Source organism: Pecten maximus, chromosome 5 (genome assembly GCF_902652985.1).
Source record: "Pecten maximus chromosome 5, xPecMax1.1, whole genome shotgun sequence".
NCBI lineage: Eukaryota > Metazoa > Mollusca > Bivalvia > Pectinida > Pectinidae > Pecten > Pecten maximus.
Window position 1 is genome coordinate 28,896,993 of NC_047019.1, and position 23,259 is coordinate 28,920,251.

The following is a 23,259-nucleotide window of genomic DNA, read 5'->3' on the forward strand; positions in this document are numbered from 1 at the left end:
AGCTTAGTTATAGATGGCGTTATATAAAACAGTTCTAGCTTAGTTATAGATGGCGTTATATAAAACAGTTCTAGCTTAGTTATAGATGGCGTTATATAAAACAGTTCTGGCTTAGTTATAGATGGCGTTATATAAAACAGTTCTAGCTTAGTTATAGATGGCGTTATATAAAACAGTTCTGGCTTAGTTATAGATGGCGTTATATAAAACAGTTCTAGCTCAGTTATAGATGGCGTTATATAAAACACTTCTAGCTTAGTTATAGATGGCGTTATATAAAACAGTTCTGGCTTAGTTATAGATGGCGTTATATAAAACAGTTCTAGCTTGGTTATAGATGGCGTTATATAAAACAGTTCTAGCTTAGTTATAGATGGCGTTATATAAAACAGTTCTAGCTTAGTTATAGATGGTGTTATATAAAACAGTTCTAGCTTAGTTATAGATTGCATTAGAGCAAAGTAAAGATTTCAGCACAAAAATAAATCAACTGTTTTGATATGTTTTAAGAAAAAAAATTCTTGTGTCCTTTTGATAAACATTCTAGAAGATCTGTGTGGAATGGGCAATTAGTATAGAAAAAAATAACCAAGTCTTACTTTTACCGTTCGCTGTCCATGCATTATAATCCTACCATGGGATGTTTTTAAAATAAGGGTTAACATATAAAACAACAAATTGTATATGAGTATGTATTTTTTCCCTAGATGTAGTGATTATCTTCACCTCTTTCTGAACCTGGAGCGGGGTGAGGTCAACGAAAACAGTGACTACGACATCGAACTCTGTGGCAACATCTCAACCTTAAATCAGAAGACATACTACTCACGGGGTCGCAGTCTCGTCCTCGAGTTCCATTCTGATCCTACGAAAAATTTAACTTTTACAGGATTTAAAGGAATATTCAAATTTTTAGATGCACGTAAGTAAATATTGCCTTTTCTTATTGCCGTGATTATTCCCACCCTGGTTGCCATTGTTATTGAAGGCTTTGCAATATTTTCTTTGTTTTCCGTTTTGTGATTAATAATTACCAAATCATCCAAGAAATTCAAGTAAAAATGATTTACTTCAGAAACTAAAAATATAACTGTCGAAATGGGTTTAATTTCTTTGAAGCTTTGAGTGATACAAGGGAAGTAACTCCTAATAGATTGTGACCAAATGATGAAGAGGAAATATTTAGTTTTAAAGCTAGAAGAATATATCACAATCAATTACATTGTTAAATGTTCTTATTCCATTGTTCAAAATAAATGTTATCACATGGTATTGATACTTTAATTTTGATATTAGGCATTAAATTATTATCAATGTAAGTCATTAAATCATTAATTTAAGGCATTAATTATTATTAATATAAGGCATTAAATTATCATTAATTTAAGGCATTAATTATTATTAATTTAAGGCATAAATTATTATTGATGTAAGGCATTAAATTATTATTATATATATCATTCTCTTTTTTTCAATTTTTTTTTTTATTTCATTTTTTCAGTAAAAAATATCCATTCCAACATACATGTTCTGTTTTTGTTTTTCCTTTGTAGTTTCAGTGAATTTGCCTTTCATAAAGTTACCTCCGGGTGTACTTTTAACTCCCAGATCCACAGGTTAGATATCAGAGAACTTGTTTATTATACTTTACATGGTGTGATATTTAAATTTTTCTAGCAAAACTTTGATATATTTATACACTTGTGCTCTGCTGATTCTCCGTAACCATTACTACTCAGCAGCTCTCTACAACTGTCTTCTAATTATACTAATAACTCTAGAATATATACACCGTTCTCTTTAGTCATCTTCAATTCTACGTCTATTGTATTTAAATTTATCACTTAACTATATATGTGTGATATACTTTTGCACATTTTGCAATCTTTCCCTTTTTTTTCAAGAAAAAACATGATAAACATTTGCCTTTTCTTGAGATTTAACACATGTAAGAAATCTTCATTAGTTCAGTGAATGCAATCTGAAATTTTCTGTATTGTCAATCAGTAAATGTAATTGTTGCTCCACTGTCTTTCAAATTTAAAGGATTTTTTTCATATTTTACTGCAATATCCATTGTAAAATAAACTTTCCCTATTACATCCTTTTTTATATACATGTATACATATTTATTATTAGTTTCTCTTTTATCTTTTTCTGTAGTATTAAATGTTTGATTTTAATTGAACTTTAGTCATTTTGTCAGTTTTATAGTTTTCTAGTACTATAATAAAAACGCTTGGTGCTAAAAATTTTTTTTAAAAAGTGCATTGTAGGGAAGAAATGGAATAGAAGATAAAATATTGGTACATGTGGAAAGTTTATTGTTGATTTCTAACTACTCAAAACAAATTAATTTACAGATGTGTCGAAGTGTAAAGGTTAAAATTACAATGCTAAGGTCACAATTCAAATATAAAAATTGATTGATAAGTATTTGAAGGCTAGTATTAATATATATATGAAATTGATTTTATGCTATTACTGTTGTTTGTTTTGTTGATTTCTTTACCATACATTAATTTGTGTCTCCTGAAGCATTCATTTGTGTCTTTGTGCACCTCTTATTCCTTCCTATGTTGTGACATTAGGTACCATTCTTATCCTGTGTCTAAAAAGATCCAAAGATCCATAAATAAACTGTGCCAATTAAGTTAATGTTAGATTCCTCTGGGTAAATCAGGTGTGACACTAAATACAGTTGATGTAACACGCACATATGGGGGGATGGGGAGGGGGGTATATAGTGTTACTCATGTCCGTCCTGTCCCGTCTCATCCTGTCCCATCCCGTCCTGTCCCGTCCCCTCCTGTCCCATCCCCTGCTGTCCCCTCCCATCCCGATGCAATATAACTAGGTAATCTCATGTGATCCTCACCAAACTGTGTTTGTTTACTTTTTCCAGTTTTAATTTCATGCAAAGAGGTTGCGAATATGCAGTTCAGTATCTAAGTTTGAGGTTGTGAATATCCTGTTCATTTATATTGAAGTTTGAGGTTGTGAATATCCAGTTCATTTTTAAGTCTTAGTTTTGAATTCTGGCCTAGAGGTTGGAATATCTAGTAGATGCATTATTTTAATTTATATCCAACGTAACTTTTTGTCATCTGAGAAAAAGTCTCAAATGACCTCTTCTAATCACCTTTGTCCATCGCTGTCCACCGTTTATGTCTACTGCATAAACAATTTACATTTTTCAACTTCTCAGAAATCCCTGAACCAATTTCAATGAAATTTTGCAGAAATCTTCCATCGCCAAAGATAAATCAGAATTGTGAATTTTATGGTCCCTAGCACTGAAGGATAGGGTCAAAAGGGGTCAAATCTTCTCCTCAAGACCTAAATGTCGAGGTAGAATCGAAAGGTCTCAATCAGAGCGAACCTTCGTATTCACCTCATTGAAACTTGCCGATTTTTTCAATCAAAGCAAAGATAGATAAATTAGTTATTTTGCTGTATTTCTGAAATATTCAGACTAGTTTTTGACAAAATACTCACTTGACGTTAGCTATTCAAGCACAGATTCTCCAATAACAACAGAAAACGCTTAAATTCCGATGGTCAGTCCTTTCAAGATGGCACCATCAAGTTGACATGGAGTAACATCACAAATAGATGACATCATGAATTATGCAACCGATTCATATTTGACACTATTAATGTTTCGATGTTTTTAATTGTTTTTAAATATATAAAATGCAATAAAAAGAAAATTGAATGGTTTCTGTGATATTTCACTCGTATGACAGAATATTTTGATATTTACACTCATGCTTCGCACTCGTGAATATATCGTTATTCTGTCATACTCGTGAAATATATGACATGTGAAACCATTCAATATTCTCTATATATTCTAACATTTTATCACCAATTTTGGTATTTGAAATGATGTTTCTGTGCAGTAATTGAGAACTCCCGGAGGCCGTTTAGATTAAAATTTTTACAGAAATAGAGATTTTATTTTCAGGAACCGTTTTTCTTTAAAGAGAAGAAAATGGTTCCTGCAAAATACTTGTGCATTGAAATAAAGGAACTAAGGTAAATTCACAACTATAATTTCATTGGTGTTTCAGTATAGTTTGCGTTAGTTCAGAATAAATATACTATTACCATCTATATCAAAACAGTCAATACTAATGCCAACCATTTAAATGGACCCTAAATTAAGAACTAAATATTTTTCAGTATATTAATTTCTTGATATTTTTTTTTTTTTTTTTTTCATATTTATATTTTCCTTTTTGTAATCAGATGATGGTCCAGAAAAAAGAGCAAATTTTGATACATTAGTCCATCTGAAGGAGGTACAAATGACTGTTGTAGGATTTTAAATTTGAATTCCTGCAATCGTCCCATGATTTAAAGTCTGAAAAGAATTTCTAATCAATACCAATGTTTTCCATGTCGAAACTAGTTCAAGAGTTAGTTCCCTTTGATCATGTTTTGTGGTGCCCAAGAGTTTTTATTGGCTTTATTACTAGCTGAACTAAGGGAAGAGTTATCCATCTTTGATCATGCTTTGCTTCAAAGTTCCTGTAATTTCTGTGGTATAGTGCAAGAGTTGTCTCCCTTTGATTATGTTTTTAACTTCTAGCTGCCATCAGTGTCGTAATTTTAATCTATTTTGATTTTAATATGATATTCTATGTTACATAATATCTTGACAAAGTGTCCTTTATCATTTTATCTTATGGATAAAATACAAAATGAATTTTTGTTTTAAATGATGTTAGATTGTGCATTATAGACTTAATCAAATGGTACCCAGCTACAATAATGCATGAAGTGTTAGTTTCCTAATTTTGAACATATAAGTATCTTTTTTATGACTAATTTTGAACATATAAGTATTTTTTTAATGACTGATTTTGAACATATAAGTATTTTTTTAATGACTGATTTTTAACATATAAGTATTTTTTTAATGACTAATTTTGAACATATAAGTATTTTTTTAATGACTGATTTTGAACATATAAGTATCTTTTTAATAACTGATTTTGAACATATAAGTATCTTTTTAATGACTAAACATGGTACATAATTTAGAAAATGACTTTATTAATTTACAAGGTTATGTAATACTCTAATATTTCACTTAGAACAAAATATGACCCTTCCATTTGATGAAAAGGAAACATTTAAAGTGGTACCCTGTCTGTGGCGTCTATCATTGTTATCACTCTTCACCTTTAATTTTGATCAAAATATATGCAGATATTTACAGGAGTACCAATGAAAAGTTTCACTTTTCAGGATTCCTAGGCCAAGGTCAAGGTCACTGTTACTTTATACAGAAAATCATCGCCTTTCATTTCATGACAGATTTTGATCAAACTTCATGTTAGGGGATACCATGAATGTGTTCACCTTTTAGGGTTCAGGGGTCAAGGTCACCTTTACCATTTATAGATACAGTGTATATATCTTTTGTTAATGGCTTGTTTAGGAATAGGGATATTCACGATGTCTTAACACCTTAAAGTCTATAAGGATCAATGTATTTCATTTATTTTAATTTTTACTTGATAATTCATATGGAGCATTAATGAAAAAGTCAAAATTGACAAAATTTTTCATCTTTGAATATCAATTATCTTGATAAGCACCAGGTAAGTGTTGCACTGGTCCAGTACGGTGACTGGGCCTTAAAGAGTAAAAGGTCAAATACTTAATTTAAATAATTTTTAAAGATTGCAAAAAATATATTGAACTTGCATTGGTAGTCCAACCTGGAATCTGTTCCCTGGGGAGTTAATCCTCAAAAAACATTGCACACTATTTGGTTTTCAAAAATAGAAAAGGGTGGGGGGAGGGATCTTTATTTTTGAAAATAAAGTTAACTACAGTTGAGCCTGGCTAGGTGTGTTGTATTATTTTGTTTCCTTTTTCAGGTGACTTTGTGAGTTCATGCCAAAAAGAACTAGGAACCCAGTGTTCCTATACCTGCCCTAGTAACCCTGGTAACAGTATAGGCAACAACAAATTTTTTTCGCCACGGTTTCCGCAGAATTACCCGCACTCATCCACATGTCATTATCAGTTCCTAGGACAGGAGGGAGAAAAAGTTCGGATACATTTCCAGACAATACAGCTCTACAACAATGAAAATTTACCGTAAGTATTCATAAATGATACTGTCCTTACTTCATGATGCCTAACTTCCAGGGTATCGTTTCACAAAGCTTCGTAATTTACGAAATTTGCGTAAGTCACATTTACGAATTACTAAGCGTTTCACAAAAACTTCGTAACTTACGAACGTTCGTAAGTTACGCAAAAACCTTGCTTAACTTTACGCCATATCAACCCTGTTGTAACTTACGAAAACAATTTAAAATCGTGTGCAAGCATGCCCTTTTGAACAGAAAATGATGTCGTACTCAAGAGAAAAACTATGCCTTGTGAGCGATTGTTTCGAGGTGGAAACCGGGCTTTGAATGTCGAGGAGTGATGACGGCAAAATACACATTGTCATGAAACTAATTGTACGCATATTCGCAGACTGTGCCAACATATGGTCTTTTAAGAACATTATGTATGTCTATGGGCATTGAGCAAAATCTGTGAAAATTGCGTTGTTACTGTTTGTTTTACCTCATGATAAACAATAAGAATGGGAATTTTATAGAAAAATTGATCTTCTATCAATAATATGATTGTTTTGATAGAACAAAATAAAGTTCATAGTCTGTGTACGTGACCCGGGAATAGGACCGGCGTACAATTTTCACCCCAGAAGTGTCGTCCTTTTTTACCTCCAAGTTAGAGAGTGGTATATTTTTACCGGGAGAACGTACGATTTTGACGTAAGATACGAAAAAAGTTACGAACACCTTTGTGAAACGCACTTACGAACTTCGTAAGTTTTGCGTAAGTTTTTCGTAAATATTTACGAACATTCGTAAGTTACGAAGCTTTGTGAAACGATGCCCAGAACTATACCATAACTATTTCTATGCCATTTAGCATTATATTTCTTCTGTCACCTTCACAGGAAAATTTTCAAATTGTTGTGATATGGGAAATCATAACTGCAAATCACAAGGTTATTGATTTGTGTCTGGAAGAAGTTAGAGAAATCGATGTAATCAGGTTGTCTGTTCTAAAGACAAAAGGTTTATCCAGCTCCCTGATAAAAAATATTCACTTACATGTAGTTATAAAATTGGTGGAGGGAGTAAGTTATAAGAATGGATTCCTCCACCTATTTTACCTGGTTAATCATTCCTGAAGTTCCAGGGAGGGGTAATGTAGGAGGAGGTAGGCTCAGACAATTTTAACATGATCAGGGTAGTTGTGTACTTGTAACATATTTTTCATTTTAATGCTGGTTTTTTGTGCGTTTTTTTTTACTTGGAGTTGTGTCCCTTTAACTGCTTCAGTACATATTTTTTATAATGGAGCTGGGTAAATTTACTCAATTATGAAGGAGCTGAGGGTAATATGTAGGTCATCAGCTTGCTCATCCATCATGAGTATTTGGAGAACTATACATGTATATAGTTTTGCATTGTGTCTGTCGATACCTCTGTACATGTCCTTCTGTCTTTTATTCCATCTGTCTCTCCACACCCTGAAGGGTATCTGTTGACTTGAAATGTCAGATCACCGTGAACAGTGTACAATATACCTGCTGTGTTTGGATTTAATTGTTTGAATATCTTTGCGGAGAAATAAATTTTCTAAAACAGTAACATTTAGTATTGTTTTAAGGGATCAGATATACTTGAAATATTAATTGCCTGGACGGAGTAGTGTTGTGGTCATTTATGTAGCTCGTAGGTGACATAAACAGAACTTGGGACAGTAGCAAGATAATTAAACAAAAGTTACTACAGACTTATTTCACAAAGGAGTGCCATAAAACTCGACTGACAATGTTCTGATTGAAATCTCACCCACTTACACTCATAGGATCTATTCACATAAAAAGTATATCTCCAGTTTTCAGGGAATCTCGAAATGAATCAATGAAATAAAAAATGGCTGACATTCTTTCCGGTTTTACTCTGTTAATCATAATTAAGGAGATATTGAGAATGTTTTCTGCCAACTCATTATTATACTGATCTACTATACATATTTTCATCATGCAACACTTATTTTGTAATATTTGAGGTAAAAGAAATTCTCACATGTCTTTTTATTGCACATTTTATAGTTATATCAATTAAAACACAAAATGTTCTGGTGAAGAAATATAATAGCGCATCATGCTTAATCCACAATGTCCTATTTTGTTGGATGAAACTTTAAAATACAGTTATCACCAACAGGCAAGATGTATGCAGTAATTTCATGACCTTCACCTGAAGGTTAAAGGTCAAATAAGTACAATTTGTTTGTAAAGATCTCTTGTTGAAACATAAACCATAAAGTGATAATAATATCTACAGGGAGACTATGTACTGCTGAATTTAAGTTGCATTCACAGAATTTACCTGAAAGTCAGAGGTGACATTTGTATAAAATATCAATTGCAATCTTTTCACATCTATAATCTTACTGCTAAAGTTAAGATATATTACCCAAACTTGAATCATTTAAATGTTGCTGTGTGTTAGGCTGCAGCTGAAAATCACAGTAAATATTACTGAAAATGCAATTTTAACAATTATTGATAAAAATATTTTGTAATGTCAGCAGTAAAGTTGATAGAAAATCATACAACTATCATATGATTAAAGATTGCCAGATCAAAGGTCAAATGTCAAGTTACTAATAAATCTTCCATTGTGTCATTATGTTACAAAGTCACTCAGAACCAAACAACAGAATCCATTTATAATGAAAAGTCAATGTCACAGTAAAAAGTTATATCCCTTAATCAGTAACAATTTTTGTTATAAATTCAATTTCAAATTCAATTCATTTAAGTGTCTTAGAAATAAAAATATTTAAGATTTTGTGAAGCGGAATGTCAACTTCAAAAACTGTAAAATGAATGTCAGATTTATCTTAAATGAATTATATAATTGCTTGATTCAGACCAGAGGTAAGTACTTGATTCAGACCGGAGATAAGTACTTGATTCAGACCGGAGATAAGTACTTGATTCAGACCGGAGATAAGTACTTGATTCAGACCAGAGATTATAAGTACTTGATTTAGACCGGAGATAAGTACTTGATTCAGACCGGAGATAAGTACTTGATTCAGACCGGAGATAAGTACTTGATTCAGACCAGAGATTATAAGTACTTGATTTAGACCGGAGATAAGTACTTGATTCAGACCGGAGATAAGTACTTGATTCAGACCAGAGATTATAAGTACTTTATTTAGACCGGAGATAAGTACTTTATTTAGACTGGAGATAAGTACTTGATTTAGACCGGAGATAAGTACTTGATTCAGACCGGAGATAAGTACTTGATTCAGACCAGAGATTATAAGTACTTGATTCAGACCAGAGATTATAAGTACTTGATTCAGACCAGAGATAAGTACTTGACTCAGACTGGAGATAAATACTCTATTCAGACCGGAGATAAATACTCTATTCAGACCGGAGATAAGTACTCTATTCAGACCGAAGATAAGTACTCTATTCAGACCGGAGATAAGTACTTGATTCAGACCAGAGATTATAAGTACTTGATTCAGACCAGAGATTATAAGTACTTTATTCAGACCAGAAATAATTACTTGACTCAGACTGGAGATAAATACTCTATTCAGACCGGAGATAAGTACTCTATTCAGACCGAAGATAAGTACTCTATTCAGACCGAAGATAAGTACTTGATTCAGACCGGAGATAAGTACTTGATTCAGACCAGAGATTATAAGTACTTGATTCAGACCAGAGATTATAAGTACTTTATTCAGACCAGAGATAAGTACTTGACTCAGACTGGAGATAAATACTCTATTCAGACCGGAGATAAGTACTCTATTCAGACCGAAGATAAGTACTCTATTCAGACCGAAGATAAGTACTTGATTCAGACCGGAGATAAGTACTTGATTCAGACCGGTATTTAAAGTATGACTCAAGAGATTAATACATTATTAGCTCACCTGCCCGAAGGGCAAGTGAGCTTATGCCGTGGTGCGGCGTCTGTCGTCCGGCCGTCGTCAACTTTTTCATTCAAACAACTTCTTCTCAATAACCAAAAGGCCCAGGGACTTGATATTGGGCATGTAACATGCTGGGGTGAAGGGCTACAAAGTTCGTTCAAATAAATGACCTTGGCCTTCATTCAAGGTCACATGGGTCAAATAGGCTATAATCTTCAAACGACTTCTTCTCAATAACCAAGAGGCCCAGGGACTTGCTATTGGGCCTGTAGCATGCTGGGGTGAAGGGCTACAAAGTTTGTTCAAATAAATGACCTTGACCTTCATTCAAGGTCACATGGGTCAAATAGGCTATAATCTTCAAACGACTTCTTCTCAATAACCAAGAGGCCCAGGGACTTGATATTGGGCCTGTAGCATGCTGGGGTGAAGGGCTACAAAGTTTGTTCAAATAAATGACCTTGACCTTCATTCAAGGTCACATGGGTGAAATCGGCTTAAATCTGTAAACAATAATTTTACGATAGCCAAGAGCCTCCAAGACCTGATATTAGGCCAATAGAATGCTGGAATGAAGGACTAGAAAATTTTCAATATGAATAAAACTAGCTTACAATGATATTTGAATAAAGAGGTAATCAACATAGTATCTTTAGAAATGACCTCAATCAACAAAAAGTTGCTGTAGAGCCAGGTGAGCGATACAGGCCCATTGGGCCTCTTGTTTATAATAAGTCTACATGTATATAGGTTAAGCCATACACTGAAAAAAGAATGTACTCCAAAATAAAATGTTTGTCACCCTCTTGATGTTTAGTAGCTGAAGGTACCAAAAACATTTTTCCTAATATTGTAAAAAGGAATCATAAAAAAGTCGGAGGGGTCCATCTGGTGACAACTTTTCCATTTAAATAGCTTCTTTTCAATCCAGAGCAATGGTATTTGGGGTGTAACAGTTGGAGGATAAAAACTATTTACCAATGGAGTTCTGCAGGTCAGTCTGTCTATTGACTACAAGGTCATAGGTCAATGGAGTTCTACAGGTCAAGGTGTCTATTGACTACAAGGTCACAGGTCAATAGAGTTCTGCAGGTCAAGGTGTCTATTGACTACAAGGTCACAGGTCAATAGAGTTCTGCTAGTCAATATGTCTGTTGACTGCAAGGTCATAGGTCAATGGAGTTCTACAGGTCAAGGTGTCTATTGACTACAAGGTCACAGGTCAATAGAGTTCTGCTAGTCAATGTGTCTGTTGACTGCAAGGTCATAGGTCAATGGAGTTCTACAAGTCAGTGTGTCTATTGACTACAAGGTCATAGGTCAATGGAGTTCTACAAGTCAGTGTGTCTATTGACTACAAGGTCATAGGTCAATGGAGTTCTACAAGTCAGTGTGTCTATTGACTACAAGGTCATAGGTCAATGGAGTTCTACAAGTCAGTGTGTCTATTGACTACAAGGTCATAGGTCAATGGAGTTCTACAAGTCAGTGTGTTTATTGACTACAAGATCATAGGTCAATGGAGATCTGCAAGTCAGTGTGTCTATTGACTACAAGGTCATAGGTCAATGGAGTTCTACAAGTCAGTGTGTCTATTGACTACAAGGTCATAGGTCAATGGAGTTCTACAAGTCAAGGTTTATATTGACTACAAGGTCATAGGTCAATGGAGTTCTACAAGTCAGTGTGTCTATTGACTACAAGGTCATAGGTCAATGGAGTTCTACAAGTCAGTGTGTCTATGACTACAAGGTCATAGGTAAATGGAGATCTGCACGTCTTGCGTTGGTGGATAAAAAACATTTTGCTTGTGCCAGCTGTTGTACTAATAAATCCAATTGGACAACTTCCAAAATATTAACATGGAGGAGGCATTATTGTGCAGCTCTCTTTCTTTAGTTTTGGTGATGAGTTTTTCTCACTTAGAAAAGCAATTGAACAACTTTCAGAACTTTACACAACAGATAACAAACCTTTTACAATTTGTTATAATATAGGAGTGTCAGCTGGCCATACCTCACTTAGGCATGAGATAGAGCAGCTAAAAAACTCTAGACCACAGTTGACTCAATTAGTGTAAGTTATGCATGTGTGCCAAGGCATGGGATAGAGTAGGATAAAAGTGAAGATTGGCTCAGTACTCAATAAACTTGAATTATTTTTATCTTAGGGGACTTGGAGGGGCTAGAATAAGTAACACTTCAGAAGTCAACTTGTACAAGCATTATCTCTAGTTGGAAAGGACATTACACTGCTGTTGCAGATTTATCCGTGTGCTGGCCACTAGATCCCCAAGTCTTCTGGTCCATGGGAAAGCGTCTAGTGAGCTTCAGAAGTTTAGCTTCTGGCAGAACCTAGAATTTCCTTAAGTGGGTAGCTAGTAATATGCTGGACAACTGGTGCCATGTGTTTGTCAGTGTAAAGCAATGTGCCCAAAAAGGTTCAGCCAGTGGCAACCAAGAAGTCAGTGCGGGTGGTGGTTGTGGAGGTGATAGATAGCACAGTTAAAAACTCTGGAATGATGGAGACAACCAACTTAAAAACTGATACAGAGGCTGCTAAGTCACCTGTTATCTAACTGGGCTGAGATTGGTCATTATGAAAAGACCACTTTTTAATGAAGGGTATGTTACAATATAAAGTATAGTGAGAGGGCAGATATGTCTTATCTGGAGGGAGGATAGAAAGGAATTAGAGGGAGGATAGAAGGGAATTAGAGGGAGGATAGAAGGGAATTAGAGGGAGGATAGAAGGGAATTTTAATCTGGGATTCTGTTATTAATCAGACACTAGGAAAGACTCATATAGATGGTGGTTTGTTGCTAGACAGATACATTGCCCTGTGAGGTCTAAGAGGTGATTATAAGACAGTGGAGATGGTACACGTGGACCCCATCAGCTGTAAAAGCTAAGATTAATGTATAACATCTTAAACTTCAATTAAAAAATGAACAGGGAAGCAAAATTGAAAAAAAAAGTGAGATATTCAATCCTGCATGGCAGCATCCTCATAACAAGAGTTCTCATTAAATCTTAAAGAGAGGTGTGATCAGTTGCTGTCAGTTTTGTTAAATTAGTCCTGACCAACTTGTCTCCCTTTTATTTCTGTTAGGCGTGGTTAGTTGATATGGCTGTGTTAATTTGACTTACCTAATAACATACCTCATCCCACTTCATATTTCTGGTATGGTTACTTTAGGTTAAGTTCTGGTCAACCTGGTATGGTTACTTCAGGTTAAGTCCTGGTTAACCTGGTATGGTTACTTCGGGTTAAGTCCTGGTTAACCTGGTATGGTTACTTCAGGTTAAGTCATGGTTGACCTGGTATGGTTACTTCAGGTTAAGTCCTGGTTAACCTGGTATGGTTACTTCGGGTTAAGTCATGGTTAACCTGGTATGGTTACTTCGGGTTAAGTCATGGTTGACCTGGTATGGTTACTTCAGGTTAAGTCCTGGTTAACCAGGTATGGTTACTTCAGGTTAAGTCCTGGTTAACCTGGTATGGTTACTTCGGGTTAAGTCATGGTTGACCTGGTATGGTTACTTCAGGTTAAGTCCTGGTTAACCTGGTATGGTTACTTCGGGTTAAGTCATGGTTAACCTGGTATGGTTACTTCGGGTTAAGTCATGGTTGACCTGGTATGGTTACTTCAGGTTAAGTCCTGGTTAACCTGGTATGGTTACTTCGGGTTAAGTCATGGTTAACCTGGTATGGTTACTTTAGGTTAAGTCATGGTTAACCTGGTGTTGTTACTTTAGGTTTAGTCCTGGTTATAACCATGTTACTTTAACTCACAAAGTTTCTATGATAGTTAAGATAAAGTTGCTGTGGTTACAAGGGTGTGTCCTGACATACAAGATGACCTCATCCTTTCCAGGTTTATATGAAAGTTAAGATTAGGTTGCTATGGTTACCTCATCCCAACTAGGTTTCTGTGGTAGGTAATCTTTGGTAGCTATGGTTACCAGGATGTCTTAGCTCCAGTATGTGTCCCGTTGGTTCAATGCTCCATTAGGTGAGTTTGTGTTGCTATGGTTACCTATCAGGTTGTTTGGACTTACATGTTTCTGTACCTCCAACCAGAAGGTGATTCTAGCTGTTCTTGGCTATGATCAATTGAGTTTTTTTCCACATTAGTTTCATGTCATTGATTTCAGACATCAAGGACACCAATATGATTTGCTTCAGTATAAAGGAACTAGTTTTATTTCATTTTCTTTTTCACTTTAAGATTCAATTTGCATATGTTTCCTCTAAATTAAATTTGAATCAGTATCATATGAATCGGCACTCTATACACAGTAACACATTGATCTTTCCTGCTCCCCGGCAACAGGGAAAATCAATTTTCAAACAAGGTTGGATTTTTTATCACAATTTTTATGCTGCAAATTCAGTTCACTAATGAACACGTTAACAATCCAAAAATCAATCAATACACATTTTTTCCAATATCAACTCCCAAATATTCCATCCATCAAAAAAGATTTTCTCGCATCTGATAACAATTTTCTTTCAAATAATTATACATGTGCTGTCTGAATGAAAAATTATGGAAGTGTGAAGTTTCAATTTTTTTTTAAAATTACCTTTTTTACAGTTGTTAGAGGTTGCTTTTCCTTTATCGAGCTCTCCGAGGATTTAAGCCCATTACTTCTGTGACAGAGTGGGACAGATTTTGATCACAGGCAGTTATAAAACAGAAAAAAAATATTTCTTGGTTCTTGAACTTTAAAACTGATGTCTTGATTTTCTTTAATGTAAAAATTATGTCTTTAGATATCTGAAATTGACTATAGGGTTTTCACTGATCTCAGGAAATATCGTATGTTTGTACTTATCTCCGGTCTGAATCAAGTCTTATCTCCGGTCTGAATCAAGTCTTATCTCCGGTCTGAATCTAGTCTTATCTCCGGTCTGAATCAAGTACTTATCTCCGGTCTGAATCAAGTACTTATCTTCGGTCTGAATCAAGTACTTATCTATGGTCTGAATCAAGTACTTATCTCCGGTCTGAATCAAGTACTTATCTCCGGTCTGAATCAAGTACTTATCTCCGGTCTGAATCAAGTACTTATCTCCGGTCTGAATCAAGTACTTATCTCTGGTCTGAATCAAGTACTTATCTCCGGTCTGAATCAAGTATTTATCTCCGGTCTGAATCAAGTACTTATCTCCGGTCTGAATCAAGTACTTATCTCCAGTCTGAATCAAGTGTTATCTCTGGTCTGAATCAAGTACTTATCTCCAGTCTGAATCAAGTACTTATCTCCGGTCTGAATCAAGTACTTATCTCCAGTCTGAATCAAGTACTTATCTCCGGTCTGAATCAAGTACTTAGCTCCGGTCTGAATCAAGTCTTATCTCTGGTCTGAATCAAGTACTTATCTCTGGTCTGAATCAAGTACTTATCTATGGTCTGAATCAAGTACTTATCTCCAGTCTGAATCAAGTACTTATCTATGGTCTAAATCAAGTACTTATCTCTGGTCTGAATCAAGTACTTAGCTCCAGTCTGAATCAAGTACTTATCTATGGTCTGAATCAAGTACTTATCTCTGGTCTGAATCGAGTATTTATCTCCAGTCTGAATCAAGTACTTATCTCCGGTCTGAATCAAGTACTTATCTCTGGTCTGAATCGAGTATTTATCTCTGGTCTGAATCAAGTACTTATCTCCAGTCTGAATCAAGTACTTATCTATGGTCTGAATCAAGTACTTATCTCTGGTCTGAATCAAGTACTTAGCTCCAGTCTGAATCAAGTACTTATCTCCGGTCTGAATCAAGTACTTATCTCTGGTCTGAATCGAGTATTTATCTCCGGTCTGAATCAAGTACTTATCTATGGTCTGAATCAAGTATTTATCTCCGGTCTGAATCAAGTATTTATCTCCGGTCTGAATCAAGTACTTATCTCCGGTCTGAATCAAGTCTTATCTCCAGTCTGAATCAAGTACTTATCTTCGGTCTGAATCAAATACTTATCTCCGGTCTGAATCAAGTACTTATCTATGGTCTGAATCAAGTACTTATCTCTGGTCTGAATCAAGTACTTATCTCCGGTCTGAATCAAGTAACCATTGAAAGGTATCTGTCATCCATCTGTCCCTTTAAACAACCTCTTATCATTAACAAAGAGATTCATACTGGGATAAAGGGAATCCATTTATAGATAGTTTGGTTTGTTTAAATGACTGGCCTTGACCCACTTTCACGCTGACCATGGTCAAATGTGCTGAAATCTTAAAAATGATTAGTACCCTACCGGTGAAACCATGCCATCTGTTAGTCTGTCTGTCCTTCTGTCAATCAGTCAACTTCAGTCTGAGTAGCTACAGGTAATGTCGAATTTCAGGGCTTTTGGGTCAAGGTCAAGGTCGCTGTTACTATATCCTGTAGGATATTGGGATGGATGCATGGCTACCAAATGAAATTCCATGCTCCCTCAGACTTCCCTATTGTTGACCCTAGTTGCTCCCTCAGACTTCCCTATTGTTGAGCCTAGTTGACAAACTTCCATGCTCCTTCAGACTCCTTTATTGTTGACCCTAGTTGACAAAATTTCATGCTCCTTCAAACTCCACTAATGTTGACCCTAGTTGCTCCCTCAGACTCCCCTATTGTTGACCCTAGTTGCTTCCTCAGACTCCCCTATTGTTGACCCTAGTTGACAAAATTCCATGCTCCCTCAGACTTCCCTATTGTTGACCCTAGTTGACAAAATTCCATGCCTCCTCAGATTTCCCTGTTGTCAACGCTAGTTGACAAAATTACATGCTCCCTCAGACTTCCCTATTGTTGAACCAAGTTGACAAAATTCCATGCTCCCTCAGACTTCCCTATTGTTGACCCTAGTTGACAAAATTCCATGCCTCCTCAGATTTCCCTGTTGTCAACGCTAGTTGACAAAATTACATGCTCCCTCAGACTTCCCTATTGTTGAACCAAGTTGACAAAATTCCATGCTCCCTCAGACTTCCCTATTGTTGACTCTAGTTGACAAACTTCCATGCTCCTTCAAACTCCTCAATTGTTGACCCTAGTTGACAAACTTCCATGCTCCTTCAAACTCCTCAATTGTTGACCCTAGTTGACAAACTTCCATGCTCCTTCAAACTCCTCAATTGTTGACCCTAGTTGACAAAATTCCATGCTCCTTCAGACTCGCCTATTGTTGACCCTAGTTGACAAAATTCCTTGCTCCCTCAGACTCCCCTATTGTTGACCCTAGTTGACAAAATTCCATGCCTCCTCAGATTTCCCTGTTGTCAACACTAGTTGACAAAATTACATGCTCCCTCAGACTTCCCTATTGTTGAACCAAGTTGACAAAATTCCATGCTCCCTCAGACTTCCCTATTGTTGACCCTAGTTGACAAACTTCCATGCTCCTTCAAACTCCTCAATTGTTGACCCTAGTTGACAAAATTCCGTGTTCCCTCAGACTCCCCTGTTATTGACCCTAGTTGCTCCCTCAGACTCCCCTATTGTTGACCCTAGTTGACAAACTTCCATGCTCCTTCAAACTCCTCAATTGTTGACCCTAGTTGACAAAATTCCATGCTCCCTCAGACTCCCCTATTGTTGACCCTAGTTGACAAAATTCCATGCTCCCTCAGACTCCCCTATTGTTGACCCTAGTTGACAAAATTCCATGCCTCCTCAGATTTCCCTGTTGTCAACGCTAGTTGACAAAATTCCATACTCCCTCAGACTCCCCTATTGTTGACCCTAGTTGACAAAATTCCATGCTCCCTCAGACTCCCTTATTGTTGAACCTAGTTGACAAAATTCCATGCTCCCTCAGACTCCCCTATTGTTGACCCTAGTTGACAAAATTCCATGCTCCTTCAAACTCAACTAATGTTGACTCTAGTTGACAAAATTCCATGCCTCCTCAGATTTCCCTATTGTTGACCCTAGTTGAAAAATTCCATGCTCCCTCAGACTTCCCTATTGTTGACCCTAGTTGACAAAATTCCATGCTCCCTCAGACTCCCCTGTTATTGACCCTAGTTGCTCCCTCAGACTCCACTAATGTTGAACCTAGTTGACAAAATTCCATGCTCCCTCAGACTTCCCTATTGCTGACCCTAGTTGACAAAATTCCATGCTCCCTCAGACTCCCCTATTGTTGACCCTAGTTGACAAAATTCCATGCCTCCTCAGATTTCCCTGTTGTCAACGCTAGTTGACAAAATTCCATGCTCCTTCAAACTCCCCTATTGTTGACTCTAGTTGACAAAATTCCATGCTACTTCAAACTCCTCAATTGTTGACCCTAGTTGACAAAATTCCATGCTCCCTCAGATTTCCCTATTGTTGACCCTAGTTGACAAAATTCCATGCTCCTTCAGACTCGCCTATTGTTGACTCTAGTTGACAAAATTCCATGCTCCCTCAGACTCCCCTATTGTTGACCCTAGTTGACAAAATTCCATGCTCCTTCAGACTCCCCTATTGTTGACCCTAGGCGACAAAATTCCATGCTCCCTCAGACTCCCCTGTTATTGACCCTAGTTGCTCCCTCAGACTCCCCTATTGTTGACCCTAGTTGACAAAATTCCATGTTCCCTCAGACTCCCCTATTGTTGAACCTAGTTGCTTCCTCAGACTCCCCTATTGTTGACCCTAGTTGACAAAATTCCATGCTCCCTCAGACTTCCCTATTGCTGACCCTAGTTGACAAAATTCCATGCTCCCTCAGACTTCCTTATTGTTGACGCTAGTTGACAAAATTCCATGCTCCCTCAGACTTCCCTATTGTTGACCCTAGTTGACAAAATTCCATGCTCCCTCAGACTTCCCTATTGTTGACCCTAGTTGACAAAATTCCATGCTCCCTCAGACTTCCCTATTGTTGACCCTAGTTGACAAAATTCCATGCTCCCTCAGACTCCCCTATTGTTGACCCTAGTTGACAAAATTCCATGCTCCCTCAGACTTCCCTATTGTTGACCCTAGTTGACAAAATTCCATGCTCCCTCAGACTTCCCTATTGTTGACCCTAGTTGACAAAATTCCATGCTCCTTCAGACTCCTCTATTGTTGAGCCTAGTTGACAAACTTCCATGCTCCTTCAAACTCCTCAATTGTTGACCCTAGTTGACAAAATTCCATGCTCCCTCAGACTCCCCTTATTGTTGACCCTAGTTGACAAAATTCCATGCTCCCTTAGACTTCCCTATTGTTGAACCTAGTTGACAAAATTCCATGCTCCCTCAGACTCCCCTATTGTTGACCCTAGTTGACAAAATTCCATGCTCCCTCAGACTCCCCTATTGTTGAACCTAGTTGACAAAATTCCATGCTCCCTCAGACTCCCCTATTGTTGAACCTAGTTGACAAAATTCCATGCTCCCTTAGACTTCCCTATTGTTGAACCTAGTTGACAAAATTCCATGCTCCCTCAGACTCCCCTATTGTTGAACCTAGTTGACAAAATTCCATGCTCCCTCAGACTCCCCTATTGTTGACCCTAGTTGACAAAATTCCATGCTCCTTCAGACTCGCCTATTGTTGAACCTAGTTGACAAAATTCCATGCTCCTTCAGACTTCTCCGTCGTTTACCAGATTTGACAAAACTCCATGCTCCCTATGCTTGTAACAATATGGTTGTTTGTTCTACTTTCGCTTCAGATATAATGCTGTCTGCTACAATACCTTGTGATAATAATATAATAAATGTCAACTCAATAACACTGGAGGATTACAATAAACTGGGTTTTTCTCCGCATGCACATGGCGATCTATGTTAAAACTTTGGGGAGGGATCTTTATATAACTTCATCCAAAATGGAAGTCAAAGAAAATATGCAGTACAGAAATAGTTAAAAGGACATTTTGATGATAGATTATATAATATCTGTGTCCTGTTATAATTCTCCACATATCTGTCATTCTTTTAGCCACCATTAAATTACACAGAACCATAGCTTTAGTTACAGCCTGTTTGTAACAATGTCACCAATTACAATCAAAATGCAGTGAAAATTAGAAATTAAGGCAAAGGTATAATGAAAACAGGCAACAGACAACTGAACGATTATGGGAATTTTAAATCTGATTAAAAGCAGAATTGAATTGTCTGTGAAATGGAATAGATCTTTTATTGAGGTTTCTGCTATGTTTGGATGATGAAGTGTTTTAGAATCTATAATCTATCATAAAAAAAAGAGAGAAAATCTGTGTTATGAAATTGATGCCTAGGTTTGGGCCAATGTCACTCAATTGATCACTTTTGGCAGGCTAAACACAGGGTGATAGGCTGTTGTAACCATTCTCTTGAGTGGAAGATTTTTCTCGTGATTTGAAGATTGGGAAAAGCTCTGGTTTGCACATAGCGATTACCAGATTTATTCTAGAAATTGTGTTGATCCTCATATAGATTTAGCAGGTTTTAATATTACCACCAAATACCTTGTAATCTTTAAATCTATCTAAAGAGTAACTGAAACAAAGAGGGCTTTCCTGCATTTATATTACATTGCTAATTAAGCCTTATCTGGTAAAAAGCCCACCATGTCTACTGCTATTTAGCAGTTAGATTTGTAATTATCAAAGGCCCTGATAACATCAGAAATCTGATCGCAGATTACAGAAGGTCCCCGTTTTATAAAAAAAATGAGCAGTTTAAAAGTTACTCTACCCAATTACCCGGATGAAGACCTTTTTATAAATATTATTTTACACTACAAGTTTCCAGTTAAAGTGACCCTCTTTCTAAGGCTTGTTATAACATATCTTGATTAGAAATAACAAAATGGTTCATGTTAATTCTAATCTCTAAAGAGGTTGATGATTGAATTTGTAACAAGTTAGCTTATTAAGGTATATCACCATTGTAATCAGACAAATCAATATATACCCTTCCCTTTTCCTCCTCCCCTTTTCCTCCTCCCCTTTTCCTCCTCCTCTTTTCCCTCCTCCCCTTTTCCTCTCCCCTCCCCTTTTCCCCTCCTTTCCCCTCCCCTATCCCCTTCCTTGTTCCCTAGCTTTCCTCCTTCTCCCTCCCTTTCCCCTTCCTTTTCTCCCTCATCTTCCCTCCCCTTTTCCCCTCCTCTCCCCTCCCCTTTCCCCTTCTCCCTCCCTTTTTCCTCCCCTCTCCCCTCTCCTTTTCCCCCCTTCCCCTTCCCCCTCCTCTTTCTCCTTCCCCCTCCCCTTTTCCCCTCCTCTCCCTCCCCTTTCTCCTTCCCTCTCCCCTTTTCCCCTCCTCTCCCCTCCCCTCCCCTTTTCCCTCCCCTCCCCTCCTCTTTTCTTCTCCTCTCCCTTCCCCTTTTCCCCTCCTCTCCCATCCCCTTCCCTTTCTCCTCCGCTTCATTATCCTCTTCCCCCCCCCTTCTCCCCCTTCCCCCCCCCTCTTCCCCCCCCTTCTCCTTCCCTTCCCCCCCCTTCCCTTCCCCTCCTATTTCCTATAATCAATCAGGATCAGTTACTGTTTAAATACACCTGAAAACTTCAGATATTGAGACAACCTGTACCCTTAATTACTCTAATTAGCAGAGAGAATTAAATGATACTGAATTATAAATCAGTCTGTACTGTGTGTACATCACCACCACAGAGAACATGATCTTCTAACGGAATCTGAACTAAGATCCTGAAATATGACCGTAATGAGCAAGCACTGACTCAGAAACTCTGATCTCCTAACAGGATTTGTGCTAAGATCATCAAATATACACTGGGGAAAGAAAGATCCCCTTAGTTCTTATGTTTAACCTCAATGAACCAGCTCTGACTGAGAATCTCGCCCAAAACTGTATTGACGTCATCCTGTACTACTTCAAGCCAAATTAAGGCAAGCCTAGTATAGCCAAAAGACCTCGTTTGTTATCCATACCCAGATTACAGTTTGATCAAATATTTATTTAACTGTGACAGTGTATGCTGCTGTTTCCTCGTGAATAAAGTCGGGAGTTCTAAGTTGTGCAACATTGAATTAAGCTAGAAACTCTGTGATGTTTCTCAGTGTAAGCTAGCACTGTTTCTAGTCAAGGCAATTTTGCTGTCAAACATAATCCGATTTGCAACTTATCAAGTAGATAGAAGGGGCATTATTTGGTTAAGGAGAAACAGCTAGAGATGTAAATGTACATAACACAGAACCTGATTGTTACGTGAGGCTGAAGTAAACTCATCTGTTTGTTGGTTACAACGATGATGCTCTGCCCTAATTACATCGGAGAACATCCAAACACTGTTTCATCCCACTGTAGTTCTGTCAGCAAAGTGTTAGACATAGGCTTCGTGGGTAACACACTAGACAGAATGACATCATCCATGGTCGCGAGACGGCCTCTTGATTATCACTTGGACAATTAGATTAGCGATCTTTGCATGAACTGGCATCAGATCATAGTTATTTGAGTTGTGAATTACTTTTCGGTAAAACATCAGTAGTTTGTTTTTCTACACATTGAAGTAATTCAATGACTAGGTGACCCATTGTGATCAATATGTTGTGTGTATAGGACAAAGCTTTTACTTCATGATATTATGAAAAATACCAGGAATTATTCTTATGCAAACACCTATATTCTAATTCGGTTGGATAAATACAGGATTTTCAGTTCCAAATTTACTCTGATAATACAATTTTGTATTGTTGTAGATCAAAGTTCCTGTTCTTTAAATAGATGAATTGATCGTGTTTGACTGTATAGAGGCCCATGGACAACTATGGTCATTTAGACTTCTGTCAATCAATTTTGTAAATTAACCTGGTTTTGATAATGTAATTATATTAAAACACAGTGACTTGTGTTAAAGCACATGAAGGGTTTTATAAAATAGATAAAAAAACAAACTACCTGTATATTGTGGAGTATCCTCAATTTAGTACCCAGTTATGCAACCTTGTACACAAAGTGCACTGATGAACAACACACAATTAAGGGACATCTATATAGCTGAATAATGTTGAATTTCAAACACGAATAAATACCTAAAGATTTGCACAAAAAATGTCATGTAATATACCAAAATGTTTGTTTGGACATGTAGCTTCTTACAATCACCAAAATAATAATAATAATAATAATAATAATAGGGATTTATAGGCCTGTAAAATATCAATGTTTTGACTGGATTTGCTGTTTAGATGCCCATTAAGTGAATTTAGGTGAATCCTTTGCAGTGAAATCACCTGGTGTCAGTCTGTCTGTCTACAGTCTACACATCGACTGTCTACATACAGTCTACAGACAGACTGTCTACATACAGTC

At 36.7% G+C, this 23,259-nt stretch overlaps 1 protein-coding gene across 1 annotated transcript in view; it reads left to right on the plus strand.

Annotated features, from left to right (window-relative positions):
• Positions 1-690: 690 nt before the first annotated feature.
• Positions 691-23,259, plus strand: part of LOC117328394 (neuropilin-1-like) — a 73,854-nt gene continuing 51,285 nt past the window's right edge. Inside the window, exons 1-2 of the mRNA XM_033885923.1 lie at positions 691-922; positions 5,898-6,120. Of these exons, the coding sequence (XP_033741814.1) occupies positions 691-922; positions 5,898-6,120 (455 nt within the window). The remainder of the gene's footprint in view (positions 923-5,897; positions 6,121-23,259) is intronic.